The sequence below is a fragment of the Phalacrocorax carbo genome, chromosome 1, assembly GCF_963921805.1.
Source record: "Phalacrocorax carbo chromosome 1, bPhaCar2.1, whole genome shotgun sequence".
Lineage (NCBI taxonomy): Eukaryota > Metazoa > Chordata > Aves > Suliformes > Phalacrocoracidae > Phalacrocorax > Phalacrocorax carbo.
The window spans coordinates 138235657-138251354 of NC_087513.1; the positions used below are offsets into that span (position 1 = coordinate 138235657).

Sequence of the window (15698 nt, forward strand, 5' to 3'; positions counted from 1 at the left end):
CGTTTACTAGATTACCTTCTTTGGACCCTATCTGCATGGAAAGGGTGGCAGGGAACAGCGATCTAGAAACAGTAGGGACGTGCAAGTGGAAAGTCTCTGCCAAGTTTCTTACTCTCTAGGTTATAGATGGACACTTGGAGAAGCTTTAAAAGCAGAAAGAAGGAGTTGACCTGACTGATCCGTGATAGATTGGTGGAACCGATGCAGACATGATAAATCAGTTTATTGGTAAACTGCACTGTGGGACTGCAGCCTGAAGGAAGAAAATTCATATCGAGAAGCAAAACTCCTACAGCTTTTTTAATTCAGGTAGTTCATTTCATTATTCATTAATATGGTAGCTACATTACTGAAGAATTCCATACATAAGCAATAGCACAGAAAAGAGCAGGAGGCACTAAGAAATGAAAGCTATTATCGCTATCAGAGAGAAGTCTATTAGAGAAGAGCTTCTTAACCTTTTTAGGCTGTGTCACTCTTCATTTGATTTAAAATAATTTATGTGCTTTACAACAGTATATATCTTGTGTGCACACTACTGCTCCAGGCTTGACTTGCTGCTTCATAGCATTTTGCCAATGCTACACTTCATTTATTGACAGGTGAAGCCTCAGAATGAGGAGATTTAGAAAAAGGGCTAGGAAGAGTTTTGAAAAAAGAGAACCGATTGGCACTTGATGCAGCACATAAAAGCAAGGCAACAGAAGAATAGGAAAATGATCTTTGAGACAACAGTTTGAATAGAGATAACTGGAACAAGAATTTTAAGGCCAGGGTAGGTTGGTAGAGGAAACAAAGGTGTGAGAAAAGGAGAGTGTGAAAAAGAATATTATCTCTGTAGCAAAGAAGTGGTGGTGAAATAGCTACTGCGCTGAGACGTAATCAAAATATATGTACCTGTTATAAGCATTTCGAAAGAACTTCAGGAGGATCAGAAAGTGCTGCCAGGCCATGCCACTTCTAGGTGAGAGGTTCACGTTTAAGGCTCTCCTCTAGAGAACTCATTGCGTATACAAGACAAAACAGCTTCAACAGGAGAGAGAAAGCTCCATCAAATACTTTATGTTTAGGGGATTCATCTTGAATGTAGGAGTTTTAAGTACAATTCCATGTTTCAAAATCAGGGAAAATAAGAACTCAAAGTTGTTTTTTGGTGACTGTGTTAAGCTCTAGGCTATGAGGCAGGAAGAGGGAAGAAAGTATGTGTCCCAGTTTCATCTGCTGGTACAAAACTTTGAAAAGAACTGGTCAGGAATGAACTAATGTTTGGGAGCCAATTTTCTGCTGACATCGATGGCCATGATTTTGATTTGGCAACAAAGAATAGAAACATGAAAAGCGTCCTAGGATTGTTCTTCTGCCCTTTGAAACAAACACTTCTGCTGGCAATGTTTGACATGCCAGACAACTAAGCCATACAGATAGATATCAAGCTGTCAGTGTTGAAAGTTATTTTCACTCTAAAAGGATTGGAGTTGAAACTCCTGCATTTCTGCTACAGTGTGATAATAGAACTTTTTTTTTTTTTTTTAATAGTAATTTACTTTACAGATATTTTATGCCATAACAGTTCTTTCATTTTCAGCACCTTCAGTGATTCTCACCTTCAGTACATGTACAACTTTTCTGGTACTTTTCACTTTCTGTTTAATTCTGGGAATTTACAGCAAAGGCTACATGGACTTTCCAGAATATTTGACCTGAAGTTCTTGGCAAGGGTCTTGGTCTTTCTGGTCTAATGCAGGTTGTTGGAGCATATAAAGATTTGAAATGGTGGATTTTCAGAGATAAATGAGGTCAGAAGAGCTTTTTTATCCAAATTCTTTAAACAGAGCCTCCATTTTAGGAACAAAGCCTGTAATGCTACTCTGTAAATGCAAAGGTCTGGACAGACTTAATGAATACACTGTGACTAGCCCTTTCCTTATCTCTATTCCAGGAAATATTGGTACTGATCGTAAGCCATAGGGCTTCCTTTATTTGCTTAGGGTATTGAAAGCATTCAGTAACTCAGATTCCTAACACCTAAAATTGTGGTATTAGCATTCTGGATGTTGTCTACTGAAATGAACTGGACAATTAAGAAAAGAAGATTATTCTTCAAGTTCGTGTTTTTGTTAGATATTCAACAATTCTACTCTGGAAAATTTCCTGTACCATAAGTCCTGATTTGATATTAGAAAGTTTGCATAACTGTGGGGAGCACTAATACCTGTCCATGTGTGTGCTTTTAGTCCCTCCACACCCAAGTAAAATAAATACACATTGACTGCATCTATTTGCTATGGCATTTTAAAGTATGCTGCTTGACTTTGCAGCTAGTAAAGTTTCTCAGAAATGTTCTATTCTGCTCTGAAATAACAATTTGAATGACTAGACCACTCTCCAAAGTGCTGGTAACAGATATAAGACATTTGCACCTAAAACTGCTGTAGTTTGCTTCAGTAACTGTATGTCTAAGCCTTTTAAAAGGCTGAGTAAACAGAGCAGAAATCTAGTGTTTTTCTGCCTCTTTGCTTGAGTAGCAAAATAGAGTTTCAAAGAAACATGTCAGTATGCTGTCCTTCTCTTACTTATTTGGATATTGTTTTGAATAATAGTATTTTTTTTCTATGTCCTTCAGAATTTGTAACTGGAAGATACTGTAGCCATGTTCTGTGTAATTTGGTGAAGTGAAGGTTTTAGTGGTCTGTTATGAGACATTGACCGTCCCATTTGCAGCAACAATTTACATTTATTGAGTCCACACTGCTTGGATGTGAAACCAGAAGTAATATTGTTTAATGCTGGGTTGGAAATGTAATGTTAAAAAGTATTTCAGTATTAACACTATGTTGAGGTCAATAAGGGTTGTTCATATCTTTCAAGACTTCAGTCCAAGGTGCCATATAGGGAAGGTCTCACTTTGTAGGTTTATGTTTAGCATATATTTGGAAGACATAATTTGCCATCTTTTTCTTAAAATATAAAAACAGTGCAAAAAATAGAAAGAATCCAATGCCTGGAAAATTATCTAAAGCAAGTGATGTGTCATAAGTTCCATATTTCACCTGCAGGTTATATACATTATCCTACTTAGATAAGAATTATTAAAAATAAACCTCAGTTGCATATGTAATGATATGTAATGGATCTCTGTTACAGAGCTTTTGCTAGTCTTTCTGTAAGGGATACCAAATTCTGCCAGGAAATATGGCTCTCATTCCTGTTGAGTAAGATCACTGCTGGATGGCTTATATTTCCTCTTACTTTCTGACGTTAGATCTCAACACAAAATGCTGTGTTCTTATAACTTAACCCTTAGTACTTTAATGCAAAATTGCTCTGGATGAGGTCACATGTGAATTAACCAGAAAAGCCTCTTAGGGTGTTAGCCTTAGATTAATCCCAACTACTGCAGGTATACCCTTGTGTGATGTGGTGTAATATTATGTGATGGTGGCCATGTGGTAGTTGCTTTTCCCTATCCCTGTCTGTCCCTCCTTGCTCATGTTGGACCCTAGAGGTTTGTGCTGTTTTGTTTTACCTTACAATTGAAGAGGACCCAGAATAGTTAAGGCAGCTGTAACTACATCTCCAATAGAGACACCATTCTCGTAATTTCAGTGCCAGCCCCAGGTATTCTGTGGTTACTTTTTTCTGAGCTGTTGACTTCTGAAAAATACAAAGTGGTCATCTGTCCTAAAACATAAGGATGTACTGTCTGAATGTTGATTAGAAATGAATGTTTTTTTTTTTTCTTTTCATATATATACTTTTATTAATTAGAATAAATTAGTACTGGCAGGTGATGATAAATTCCACATTAGTAACCTATGCCTTGTCATCTGTCGCATCACAGTACATGTCAGGATGTCATCAGTATAGAGCAACAAAAACTTATTATTTCAAGAAAGACTGAGAAGTGCTCCTTGAAGGGATTTTAAAGACCCAGATCACACTAACCAAGTAGCACATTCCTTAGTGACCATTTAAAATCTAAGACCTGGCATTCATTCAAAACCAGCTCTACAATTAGCAATACTTTCAGACAGTATCAGCTGGGTTCCCAGTGTACATGATAATGTCACAGAATAAACCCAGCTGTAACTAATTTAATTAAGACTTGATCCTCGAATACAAAATCATTCCTTTTTACCAAATCATGATGCTCACTGACCTGCAAGAGAGAAAACAGGCAACACAGACAGGGAACCTTTCTCTGTCATTTAACCCATTTGTTTATTCAGTTACAAGGGAAATATATTACTAGTGTTAATTCTCATGAGAATCTCTTTAACGTGAACAGAGGAGTAACTCCAGGTAGCCATACGAAATGGCTATGTTACATAAAAGAATACATTTCACAGTTGTTCCTATTAGACTTCCAAAGTTTTAAAGATACTTAAACCTCTCTCAGTGTACATTAAATGTAACTGAATTTTAGGAGCTAAAATGTCAAACTGGGTTTCTAGGAAGTTGATGACTAAGTGCTCTGATGGTTCAGTCTGATAATGGGAGAGGAGAGGCAAAAGAGGCAGAGAAGCAAGAGACTGACTCTGCTTAAAATGGATCTCACAAAATGGTCAGAGGCTTCTTGAGCACTGTGTATTAACCTACAAGCTAATATGACAGCTAATGATTCTGCAGTTGAAAACTCCTCTCTGGGCTCGTAGACTTTTTTGGCCTGAGGAACTGACTGATTCGTTAGTGCATCTCTACCTCTAATGGTTTGTTCTAAAGAAGATACTATGGGTGCCGGACCTGATAGGCTGCACTAGCACCTGAAATTGCTCATACCAGAAGTGCTGCAGTGCCTCATCTTGGGCACTTGCTCACTAGGAAAGCTGTCCACCAGCCTGAGTGCAATACCCTGATACCATGAACCACTCACATGGACAATTACTCACGTTAAGCTTCTGAATCAAACTATTGAGCATGAGCTTTGGAGAGCACTGAGAATGATCCAGTGTGAAAATGAGAAAAGAGTTTTTTGCATCACAATTCTGGATTCACTTACCTGCCTCTGTAGGATTCCTCACTCTAAGTGCCTGAAATTGTCATTGAGATTTTTGTAAGAAACATTTTCATTTTGTAACATACATTATGAAACAGTCACACCTGTGCATTCTGGGTGGGTAGGCAGCCCATACCTTAGTGCTGGTCAAAGATTTAAACTGGAGATTTTACAAAAATAAATAGAACAGGGATCTTTAAAAGAGTGTATCTAACTTCAATTTCATAACCAAACACCTCTTTCATTCTAATATGCAGAATTCAAGTAAGCTGCCTTGAATCTATAGAAGGTAATTACCCATCTTAAAGTGTATGAGGACATGCATTACCACAGGAAGTTGAGAGACAAATGTATAAATAGGCTTTTATAAAATGATTTGACAAAAGTTACGTGCATTCCTGAAGTGGGCAGCCAAAGTCCTTCAGATGGATTAATTGGTCTCATCCCAAGATGCTTTTCTTATGTTTCATTGCAAATTGCTGGAGTTGTGATTCTTAACTACTTTTATACATAATTAATATTCTGCTAAATTATTTCCTTAGAGGTATAGCTTTTAGAATTACACCTTGTCCTCCGAAGTGCAAAAGTACCAAATCAGGCTCATGCATCAAGTTGGAGAATCTAATTTGGTCTTTGACTCAAACAGTAATGTAAATATTGATACTTATTTTTGGCATTAATAAATGAGATGTATCTTCTAGGAAGAGAATTTTTGAGGATTGTTTTTTGTGTGTATGGATCTTTTGGGAAAATATAATCTGGAACGAATGGGAGTTGTTTTGGTTTTTTTTAATTGATGTGCCAAATTTTTTTAAATTATAACTCTTCCTGATGCGTTTCCTCAGTTTTATAATGAGAAATAGTTTCAGTTAATACATCCTGCATCTCATGACTCCTATAGTAAAGAAGAAAAGTAGTTGTTCAAAGTGTTCAAAGGATAGTAGTATGTTCTATTACGCGCTATTGCTAATACCCTATATTGTTCTACCCAGCTAGCATGCTATTAATTGATTTGGACTGGGTAAATATTCAACTGTGAATTAACTGTTCTGAAACAAAAAAAAAGTGTTCTTCAGACAACTCACAGTCTAATTTTTGAGACACAGAAAGTAATAATTTCTGTTCTTATTGATTAACAGCGGATGTAGATTTTAAAAAAATCTCAAAACCAGTTATTTCTATCTTGCTGCCTGTTTGTGTCTTGCATTGTATTTACTGCCACTGTGCTAAGGTTTACAGATTAAAAATCGCTTTTCTCGTGGTTCCTTTGGGTGCATCCATATATTTAAGTGTACCCATCACAAAATTATTCTCTCTAAGAGTGAAGAACCCAATATTCTCCTCTGGATTTGGTTCAATTCCTGACCCCAAGAATGTTCTCTGCTTATTGCCTGATAGTGAAAACATGCATTTTTCATGTACTTGTCTTCATGACTTGGCAGGTTCTTAGGAGACTGTACACTGAAAGGTGTTGTTTTCCTTTTTTTTTTTTTTTAACCATCTAAGTTCTATTTAATTAGATACCTTAGGGCAGCAAAACACTTAAATATGTATTGTAAACATAAATCATTAATTTCCGACCTCACTAGCGTAAGCAACTGGAATGGTGAATGATAATGAAAAGAATAATTGCATTCCAGCTATAACACTTTGATTCCATTTTTTTACAACAGTTTGCATATGACCGGGTTCCACTGTGATGAAGGAGAAAGCCTGATTAGACAAAAACATTGTGGGTAGACTCTTGTTTGCTCTTTAAATAGTTATACATGTATTCTATTCAGCTATTTAATTTAAATATAAAATTTGAATGAATATATATCATTTGAATAAATATTTATTTCAGTACTTAAATGATGTTTTGCAATTCATTAGACTTTCAAAATTGCTGTGTTGGTGTAACTCTCTCCCATTCAGGTCAAAGGCAACATTTGCTAAGCGAAAGTGTTGGTGGACTATTTTGAAAATCCCTTTACTAACAAATGTAAATGGTTATCATCATATGCTAATCTCGTAGTTGCTTTATTTATAGTTTAAAACAAAGAAGACTTCTCTAACAGGGCCCTTAACTGCAAATTTTTAAAAAACGGAATAAAAAAATATAAACCAAAGTATTTTAAAACAATGATAATCCTGCTTCCTTGAATGAAACAGTACTTTGTCCTTGTTCCTAATTTTATACAGTCTGAATATTAACAGTTCTATAGTATTATCTGATACATGTATTTTCACCTATGAGTGTGTGTCCATACGCACAAATTGTGAAGGATGACAAATGCTGGGCTGCTGTTTGTTAGCACTCCTTTTGGCTTTCGATGCGATTGTTTAGTACTGAATAACAACTCTACAGCAGTCTGGATGAAGAAAGCAAGCCTACAACTTCCAGATTTAACCACAGGAGATGATAAAACAGGTGCTTTAGGAGAATTCAGTTTAGCAAGACCAACGTGATTAACACCCATCATCTTCTGAAGAGCGCCACTGGCCTATAATGACTGGTTCAACGCTGTGTTTCATACGTCTTCCCGCAGTAGAGCAGCAGAGCAACCTTTATGGTGGTGCCAGGGCAGCAGCCAGTGGTGGCTCCAAGGGATCAGTGACATCTGCCAAATGGACTGCAGGGACACCTCCCGTGCTGCTGCCCTCCTGCGTGCTGGTGGTCTGCCATCCATATACCTAAGCTTCGCTTCTGAGTGTGGGTGGTAATGTCTGTAAGGTATTTTTTATTATATAAAGTAGAGCCAAAACCAGCTCCCAGCTGCTGCTTGGCCTAGATTCCTCCTTGTCCTGGGTAGAGGATTTCAGCATCCTTTTAACTGGCACGCACATTTACACTAATCCAGAAAACCTGGATGTGTTTACCTGCTGGGTGGGAATAGTTTTCTCATGGGTGTTTTAGGTATTTCCTTGAAACTCTTCTTATTAGTGAGAAATGCTGTATGCATTCATTTCAGACATTAAGGCTAAGCTTAACACCAGTAAAATAACTCCTGTTGGTCTGAGGGAGCTTTGGGTCAGGCCTTTGCTGAGTTGCATTGAAATTGTTAGAAATGTATTATCCAAATTTTAAATTTTAAGATGTATGCTCTTTTTTTGTATGCTCTGAACACCTGGATTTAAGAAAACAGATGTTATTGCCACTAGTTCTTACTCATATTTTCTTGATTTTAATTTTATTATGCATGGAATGATACCTGTCAGAAAACCTTCAGCTGCTGTTGATGTAAGGCCTGATTCTGCTTTTTCTTGAGAGAATTTTCAGCTTGGTGCTTGCCATGGCTAGATGGACTAAAAACGGGGGAGATCCATAATGGAGGGAGGAATGTTTTACTACATGCTGCGCAGAGCACTGAAAATTGTATTTTCTTCAGTAGAGCCATCTCGATGCACATCCATAGCAAAGCATGCAAAAGATGAGATAAAAACCCAAACCCCTTTGCAGATAAAAGATACAGCTCAGAGTGACACATGCAAATGGGATGAAAATGTTTAACAGAACCAGGCAGGTTAAAGTTTATGAGGACAGAGAGTTCACTGGAAAGCTGAGATGTCTGGAAAAAGACAAATTTATGTACCCAATAGCCCTTCTTCAGAGCTAGCATGTATATAACACATTGGATCTGGAAGACATTTCCCTCTTCATATTCAGGAGAAACTTAATGGGGAAAAAAAGGTGTCTCTCTAGCTGAGATTATTGCCATTCAGAGGATAAAGCTCATTAGACAGTGGGGTGGGGGGATCTCAAGATCTCGGCTGATTTACAGTTTAAGTCAAGGACTCAAAGGTGAGACCTGGATCCAAGCTTCCAGCTTTTCCAGCTTCCCACTTTAGGGGAACCTCATAACAGACTAGCTAAGGGGACAAATGCACAAACATCAGCGTTTGTGAGGTGCTCTCATCTTTGTTATTGCAAGCTTAATAACTACCTTTTTAGAAGGACAGCCATAAACTCTTCTAGTGCAAAGCTATTGGCAACATTTCTGTCTGCTAGCACTTTTTCTTCAGCCTACAGAATGGTACAGCTCCACCAAAGCTAGGCAATCGGCTTCTGCAGCAGCCCATGGTGCTGGGCTGAGCCCAATGCTCTGGGGACTCCTCATACAGCAGGTGTAGGAAGATTTTTTTTTTGTTTATGTATAGGTAACAGCATGTACTCTAATCAGAGCCTGTAAAGCTTATGATGGTGGCCTTACATCTTGCTACATCATCTGTTTTCCTTGGAGTATTCTGAGAGCTGTCGCATTGCAGGGTGGCTGCTCAGCCATGGTTCATTTTGTCCATTTTTCCTTTGAAGTGTCTGAGTTGAGATGCCCATCATCTGTGCCTGCCCTGATGGCTGAACATGCTGGGGCTTAACTGAAAGTAGCCTGGGCTGTCCTGAGTGATTATTGAGACAGAGCGGCAGCCAGACAAGGCATCAGGTGCTGGAGCCTGCTTGCATTGCAGGTAAAGACATCCTGGTACAAATGCCTTGAACAAAACCCCTGAAGCATACAGCATCCTAGTATTTCCTTCCAGGAGTACCAACTGTTTTGCTGTAGAGCCTGCAAGGGAGGTGGTGCAGTCATCATGAACTTGGTCCTGGTTGTCATCTCAAGACTGGATGTGCTGGTTTAGATACTCTCTGTGTGGCTGTGCAGCAGTGAAGCAAGAATTCAGAGAAGGCAAGGATATGGGAATCCTGACATCTTTGGGGATCACTGACAAAGTCTCAGTGTGGTGAAAATGTTGCCCATTTTGTCTTCACACCGTTTATACTTGTCTAATTTGGGGCTGAATCCATCAGACAGGAGAGTTGTAAAATCAGCATGACAGTGGAACTGGGCTCAAATATGCAGTAACTGTACTACAGGAGGAACAACACTCTGGAATTAATTAAACTTACTGACTTCAATGACATTTTATAATGTATCCTTCTAATTACTCTGTATACAGTACATTGTGAATTTTTAAGAACTAGGAATTCAGCCTAAAATAACAAAACATAGAGAGAGAAAAGGTTTGAGAGGTATTTTTCATTCCTGAAATATGTAACCTCCATGGCTAATGGTTTTATTCTATTTTTCAGGATGTGTTGCTAGTAAGAAAAATGCTTAACTTTTAAAAGACTGGTTTTTTCTTAGTACATTAATGATACAGCGGACAGCTGAGATACAGCCTATAGGTATTCGTGCTTGGTTTTGAATAGCATAAATGTATATGGATCCAATCTAGGAGTATGTACAAGAGAAACTAATTATGTAAATACTAAATTTCATGTCAAAGGCCTTTCTTTTTGGTGCAATAAGTATCTTTCCACTATTACCAGAAGGAATAGGTGTTAACTCACAACAATGCCAGTATTTTCTAAGATAATATGTCTAACAAAGGAGTATAAAAGGTTTCTGGATGTGAGTCCAAATTTATGTTTCATCTGCAGTAAATGCTCTTAATAGTGTGATTTTTCTTTATGCTCTGTGCTGAAGCTTGATTCTGGTTTGCAGTTTGAATCTCAACCCTCTGTATAACTATTGCAGTAGAGGTTGAGGGTGAAGAAATTATAATATGGTACTTGAAATAAAGTGGTTTTGCTAACAGACCAGTGAACATTGTCAATTTATACAGGAATAGTGATTAAACCTCTGCTGAGTTTACTCCATAGTTTGATGAAATAGTTTCTCGCTTGGGAAAGTTATGGGTCCGCCTAATCTTAAGGCTGATCAGCAAGGAGAAGATTTAACTTTCTGTAGTTTAGAATAGCGCTTTTGACATTGTCTCTCTGATCCAGTGACACAGTGTTAAATGGTATTAGGACCTAGATTCAGTAAGTCAGAAAATAGGATGACATATAAACAAGTGAGGCAATTGCTTTGTACTGTAAGAAATACTGAAAATATTTCTTGTAATCTACCATGGCTTGGCATGACCTTGCTCTGACACCATGACTCAATGACACAATCTTATCCTCAGGAGAAGTGGATTTTTAAAGCCTATTATTAACTTCCTATGGGCCAAACAAACAACTGGAGAAGAAATGGGGTCATTTGTGGTTGTTTATTTCTTTCTCTTCCTGACACTCCTCTGCCTCCTGATTCTTCCTAGTGCCTGGAGCCCTGCAAAGAGTCCTGGGACCTGAAGAAAAATCATTGCCAAAGCTTCTGTGAGGTACGTCAGCCCAAGGGCACTCTTTCTCACTTTGTTCTAGCTGTCTCTTTCATTTAAATTATTAGCTTCAAGGAGACAGCTAACAAACATGGGATTTTTACAGCATTTGCCTTCATTTGAATGGATACACATATAACAGTTTAGCGATATAAAGTTTAAAAGAGAAGATTTCTTTTTTTTTCTGACCAAATGATTCATCTCAACTTGAAGTTTTAAGACTTGATCCAGCCACACTTACATAGCTTCTCTCAGAAGGTGCTGTTAAATCCCTCTTGCAGGATGCTGTTTCTACCACATGCCCTTCCATCTTTTCTGGCCATGTGTAAGAAACAGTATCTTTACTTAAAAGATAAAATGTCATTGTGTGAAAATCCTTTTGCAGGGTAGCTAGAAAAGATGGCTTTCCTGTATGTGAAAATCAATCTAATTTCTAAAACGATATCTCTCCAGGAGTAACTGGGCTCCTAGTTCAGAACACTACTATCAAAATACATAATTATTCAGGAGCAAGTGTTTGGAAAACTGTTTCTGAGTCATGTGTCAGAATAACCTTGTGAATAAGCAAACCTGGATCAGTTAAACTAGTACAAAAAAGGACATGGTTTTATTGGATTTAAAACATGGCTTTGCTGAGTTTGTGGAATTCAGCTGTTACAGTTCTTAAGTGTTTTTAGTATGAAATGGGAATATCATCTCAATAGAAAGTTGCTTTATTATAACTAAGTCAATATAAAGATACAACTTTATTCAGGTCTATGACACTGTATGTTTATGAAGATTTTCAGCTTTTCCTATAAAAAATAGAAGTGACCTTAATATGTTGATCTCACTGATATACTGATTTAACTCATTCCTCATCACTGTGGGCACTCTTTTTCTGGTACAAGATCATGTCTTATGTTTAAATTATTTTAAGCATAGTGAAAATAATTAGGAACAGCTGTAATTTCAACTAAAAAAATTTAGGTCCAACTATGTGTAAATATGGATTACTGGATTACTGATCCATGTAGTTACATTAGAAGACAAAGTAGAAATTTCTCATGAAAACCAATCCTTGTAAGAGTTCTTTAATCCAGATTAATTGCTGCTTCCTCATATACAAAACTCTGGGGTAGTATAATAAAACAGTTTTAGTGGATCTAATTTAAGTCATTCTCATATATCACTTCTCACTCTGGCTGTATGTTTCCAGATATGGGTGAAAATACGTATAAAATTGGTTTAAAAGGAAAACATTTGTAGAACACTGTTCTATTGTAGTTAGAAACAGTGAGCATCCCTCTTTGATTAGTATTTTGTGGTTGAAGCTAAATTTAGAACTTCAAAGGCCCGTAATGAAGAGCAGCACATTTAGCAGCTAACTGAAAAATGAGCTGTGAAATAGGGTGAGGAAGAGAAGCCTTGAGGACGTATTATGCCTCAGGGAGCTATAAAGTTTTTAATTAAGTAGCTGCAAATTTGTGATGTTTTAGGATTTGAAATTAGCTTCACACACACATACGCACACACAAGCACACGCACAAAAACACAGGACCACTTTCCTTTCTTTCAGACTCATGTATGCTCCATAGGCATTGTTTGATTGAATTAAACAAGGCTGTTTTCCTTTGAGAGTGTTTGAAATCTTTTTCTATTTTGTAAAAAATCTGGAAGCAGCAATTTAGCTTTGTGTTTCTCCAGGTCTCTGCTTGGTATATTACTTCTTAGGTACTGAATGAGTGTACTAATGTTAAAGGAATCTTAGTTTACCTGACTCCTTTTTTTTTCCATAAATCCAGTTTCCTGCTGGTTTAGCTTCTTAACTGGCTAACCATGGGATCAGGTGCATTCCAATGCAGGGAACAGCAGGAGTGTGTGTCCAAGGGTCACTGGGGTTAGTAAGAGATATAAGGACTGCTCATTTTTGCAGCCTTTAGGCTGGTTAAGCTGTAATACCCAAATGCATCCTTAAAAGCCTGATTAAACATTTCTGGACTGTTCTGTAGGACAAGATGGGAGAGGTAACATAGTGGCACATCTTGGACCACAGTGACTTTGGAGAGTAAACTGACACATAGTCTGTGAAACAACTGGGCCTTCATGATAGTGAAGTCTTTCTCATTTTGCCAGAAATATGAAAGCAGTGAAAATAAGAAAGTCAAACATTTGAATATGGAAGGAAGTTGCAGAAGTTACATGAATAGTTAGATGGAGAGTGGGTTCTAAGTCCTGCATAGGTTTAGGAACCTGTAAATCAGATCTGTCAGAGTGGAAGGTTTCTGGTTGCTCTGAGATAGAAAGGGAGGCCCAGGATGTAACTGGACCACTACCCAATGGGTAACCCCAGTTACATGGGTTGCCCATCTACAATTCCATCAATCACTTTGAGGGAATCACTTTAGCTGTTTTTGCACCAAACTAAATAAAGCATCAGATGAAAGAGGAGGTGAAATCACCATGTCACACACATTGCTCTCCCCAGGGTGCTAGATACTATTTTTAATACAGTTTAAAGTGAAACTTGCAAACCTCTGAGTAGTACAAATGCTATAAAATGTCTATGTGTTGAAGCAACCTCTCATATATCTAGGACTTGATTTCTCAAAGAAGTAGCATTTATTCTGATCTTTAATCAAGATATTTAAGTCTTATTTTAATCTGTGATTTCTGCTGATCATTTTATCAGAAATTTGGTTCCAGTTCCATGGAGAGTTATACAATTACTAATATGCTGGCAATAACATAAAGATGCTGCGAAATCTTCTCTTGTCCAACTCAGTTCAAACAGTATAATGAAACAAGATTTCACTTATTTATCTAGAGGGGCATTACATAAGATATTGTGGGTAAAGTGTTATGAAATACAAAAGGAGGAATGTGGGGTAGTAAAAAAAAAACAACAGTCTGACCGTTGCTTCCCTTTGTTTTGGGAATGTTTTTAATCTGTCATTGAGCAACTTTGTAGGCAGTGAATGTGAGGAAAACAAGGGAAAGCTGGCAGATGTAAACAACTTTATTCCATTAAAGATGGTGGTCTTTCTTGAGGGAATTCATCATTCTGTACTTGGAATGCTTTTTTAGAAGTGGCTTGAATATATAAATATTCAGGGTATAGTCTTGCAAAAGCTGAAAATCTGAATTTTCCTTTAGGAGGTCTTGGAAAATGTTCAACATATTTTCTTTTTTTTTTTTCCCCCCTGTTGAAGACTTCATACAGTTCTTTTGTTTTCCCTTTAGCCTCTTTTCCCCAAGAAGAATTATGAATGCCTAACTAGCTGTGAATTCCTTAAGTACATCCTGTCTGTGAAGCAAGGGGACTGCCCAGCACCTGAGAAGGCCAGTGGTTTTGCAGCTGCCTGTGTTGAAAGCTGTGAAGCTGACAGTGAATGTTCTGGAGTGAAGAAATGCTGTTCCAATGGATGCGGTCATACGTGCCAAGTTCCAAAAAATCTGTACAAAGGTAGAGATTATTAATATGTACTTATACTGGGCTAATAACTTCAGGCCATAATAAAATCTCCTAGAAAACCAGGACTTTAATTTCATAGGAGGTTGTATGGATGGGAGGAAGATGGAGCGGTGGCTGTAGAGATGTGGCTGGACACTGAAAGAGTGGAACTGGAGAAAAATGTTGCTCAAGTTTCTGAATTTTTTTCCCCTTGTGAAGCCCATGTCTGGAAATCTGTGGAATGTAAACATGTGACTATTATGAATCATCTTAAGCAGAACAAACTTGCCAGTTTAGGTGAAATCTCACTTAATTTGATGCAGATGAGAAAGAATGCAGCAGAAAAGTATTTAATGATAAATAGTTCAAGACCTATTAATCACAAATAAAATTTATATTTATAAGCCAACAGGTAGGACTACCAAATAGGAAGTGTGAGATAATCTGGTAAAAGAACATATCAATGTAGTATACTTAGCATTGGTGTTCTTAATGACCTAAGAACAAAATAGTGAAAGATTATAATATCCACACATATATATTAATTCATTATTGAAATCTAAGGCAATCTCAATAAAAAAATTTTAATTGAGTCCTGAGATTTTGTGAAAAAAGGATTCCTTGACATCTATTGGCACAAACACACAAAGAAATTATTTGCTTAGACAAACTCCAGATTTTAATTTGTTGGAGTTAAAAAAATATTTATACATGGAAATATTCTGAAAACATGCTCCTAACAGAGCAATGAGCATTTATGGAAGACATTTTCTTGTTCCCATAGAGTTGGAATGTCTTGTTAGATATCTATTCTCCATACTTCACTGATAAAAAATAAATATTAATCAGTTATTCTTCTGATAGCATGGACTCTCTGTGGATAGCCTAATCAGCAGAACTATGAACTAAGCTCCAGGCTTATATCTGAATCTGGACTTATTTCCTTCTGTGGATGGAAGAATGGTAAAATATGTGAAGGAGGTGGTGATTTTATTTTTCAGTTCATTTCTTTAACTGAAATGTTGGTACATCTTTTTGAATGTCCCTAGTGATGAAAATATATATCAGAAATAAGATGCTTTGACTTTTGAATCATACCTTTGAGCGTACAGGATGGGCCACCAGAAA

General features: G+C 37.3%; 1 protein-coding gene across 2 annotated transcripts in view; it reads left to right on the top strand.

Annotated features, from left to right (window-relative positions):
• The window catches only part of ANOS1 (anosmin 1), a 153310-nt gene that overhangs the window by 73436 nt on the left and 64176 nt on the right, over positions 1-15698 (top strand). For both annotated transcript variants that reach the window (XR_010370377.1, XM_064437236.1), the window contains exons 3-4: positions 11078-11140; positions 14360-14582. Coding sequence is in view for 1 of the 2 variants with exons in the window: in XM_064437236.1 (XP_064293306.1) it covers positions 11078-11140; positions 14360-14582 (286 nt within the window). In the remaining variant the exon portion in view is untranslated. The remainder of the gene's footprint in view (positions 1-11077; positions 11141-14359; positions 14583-15698) is intronic.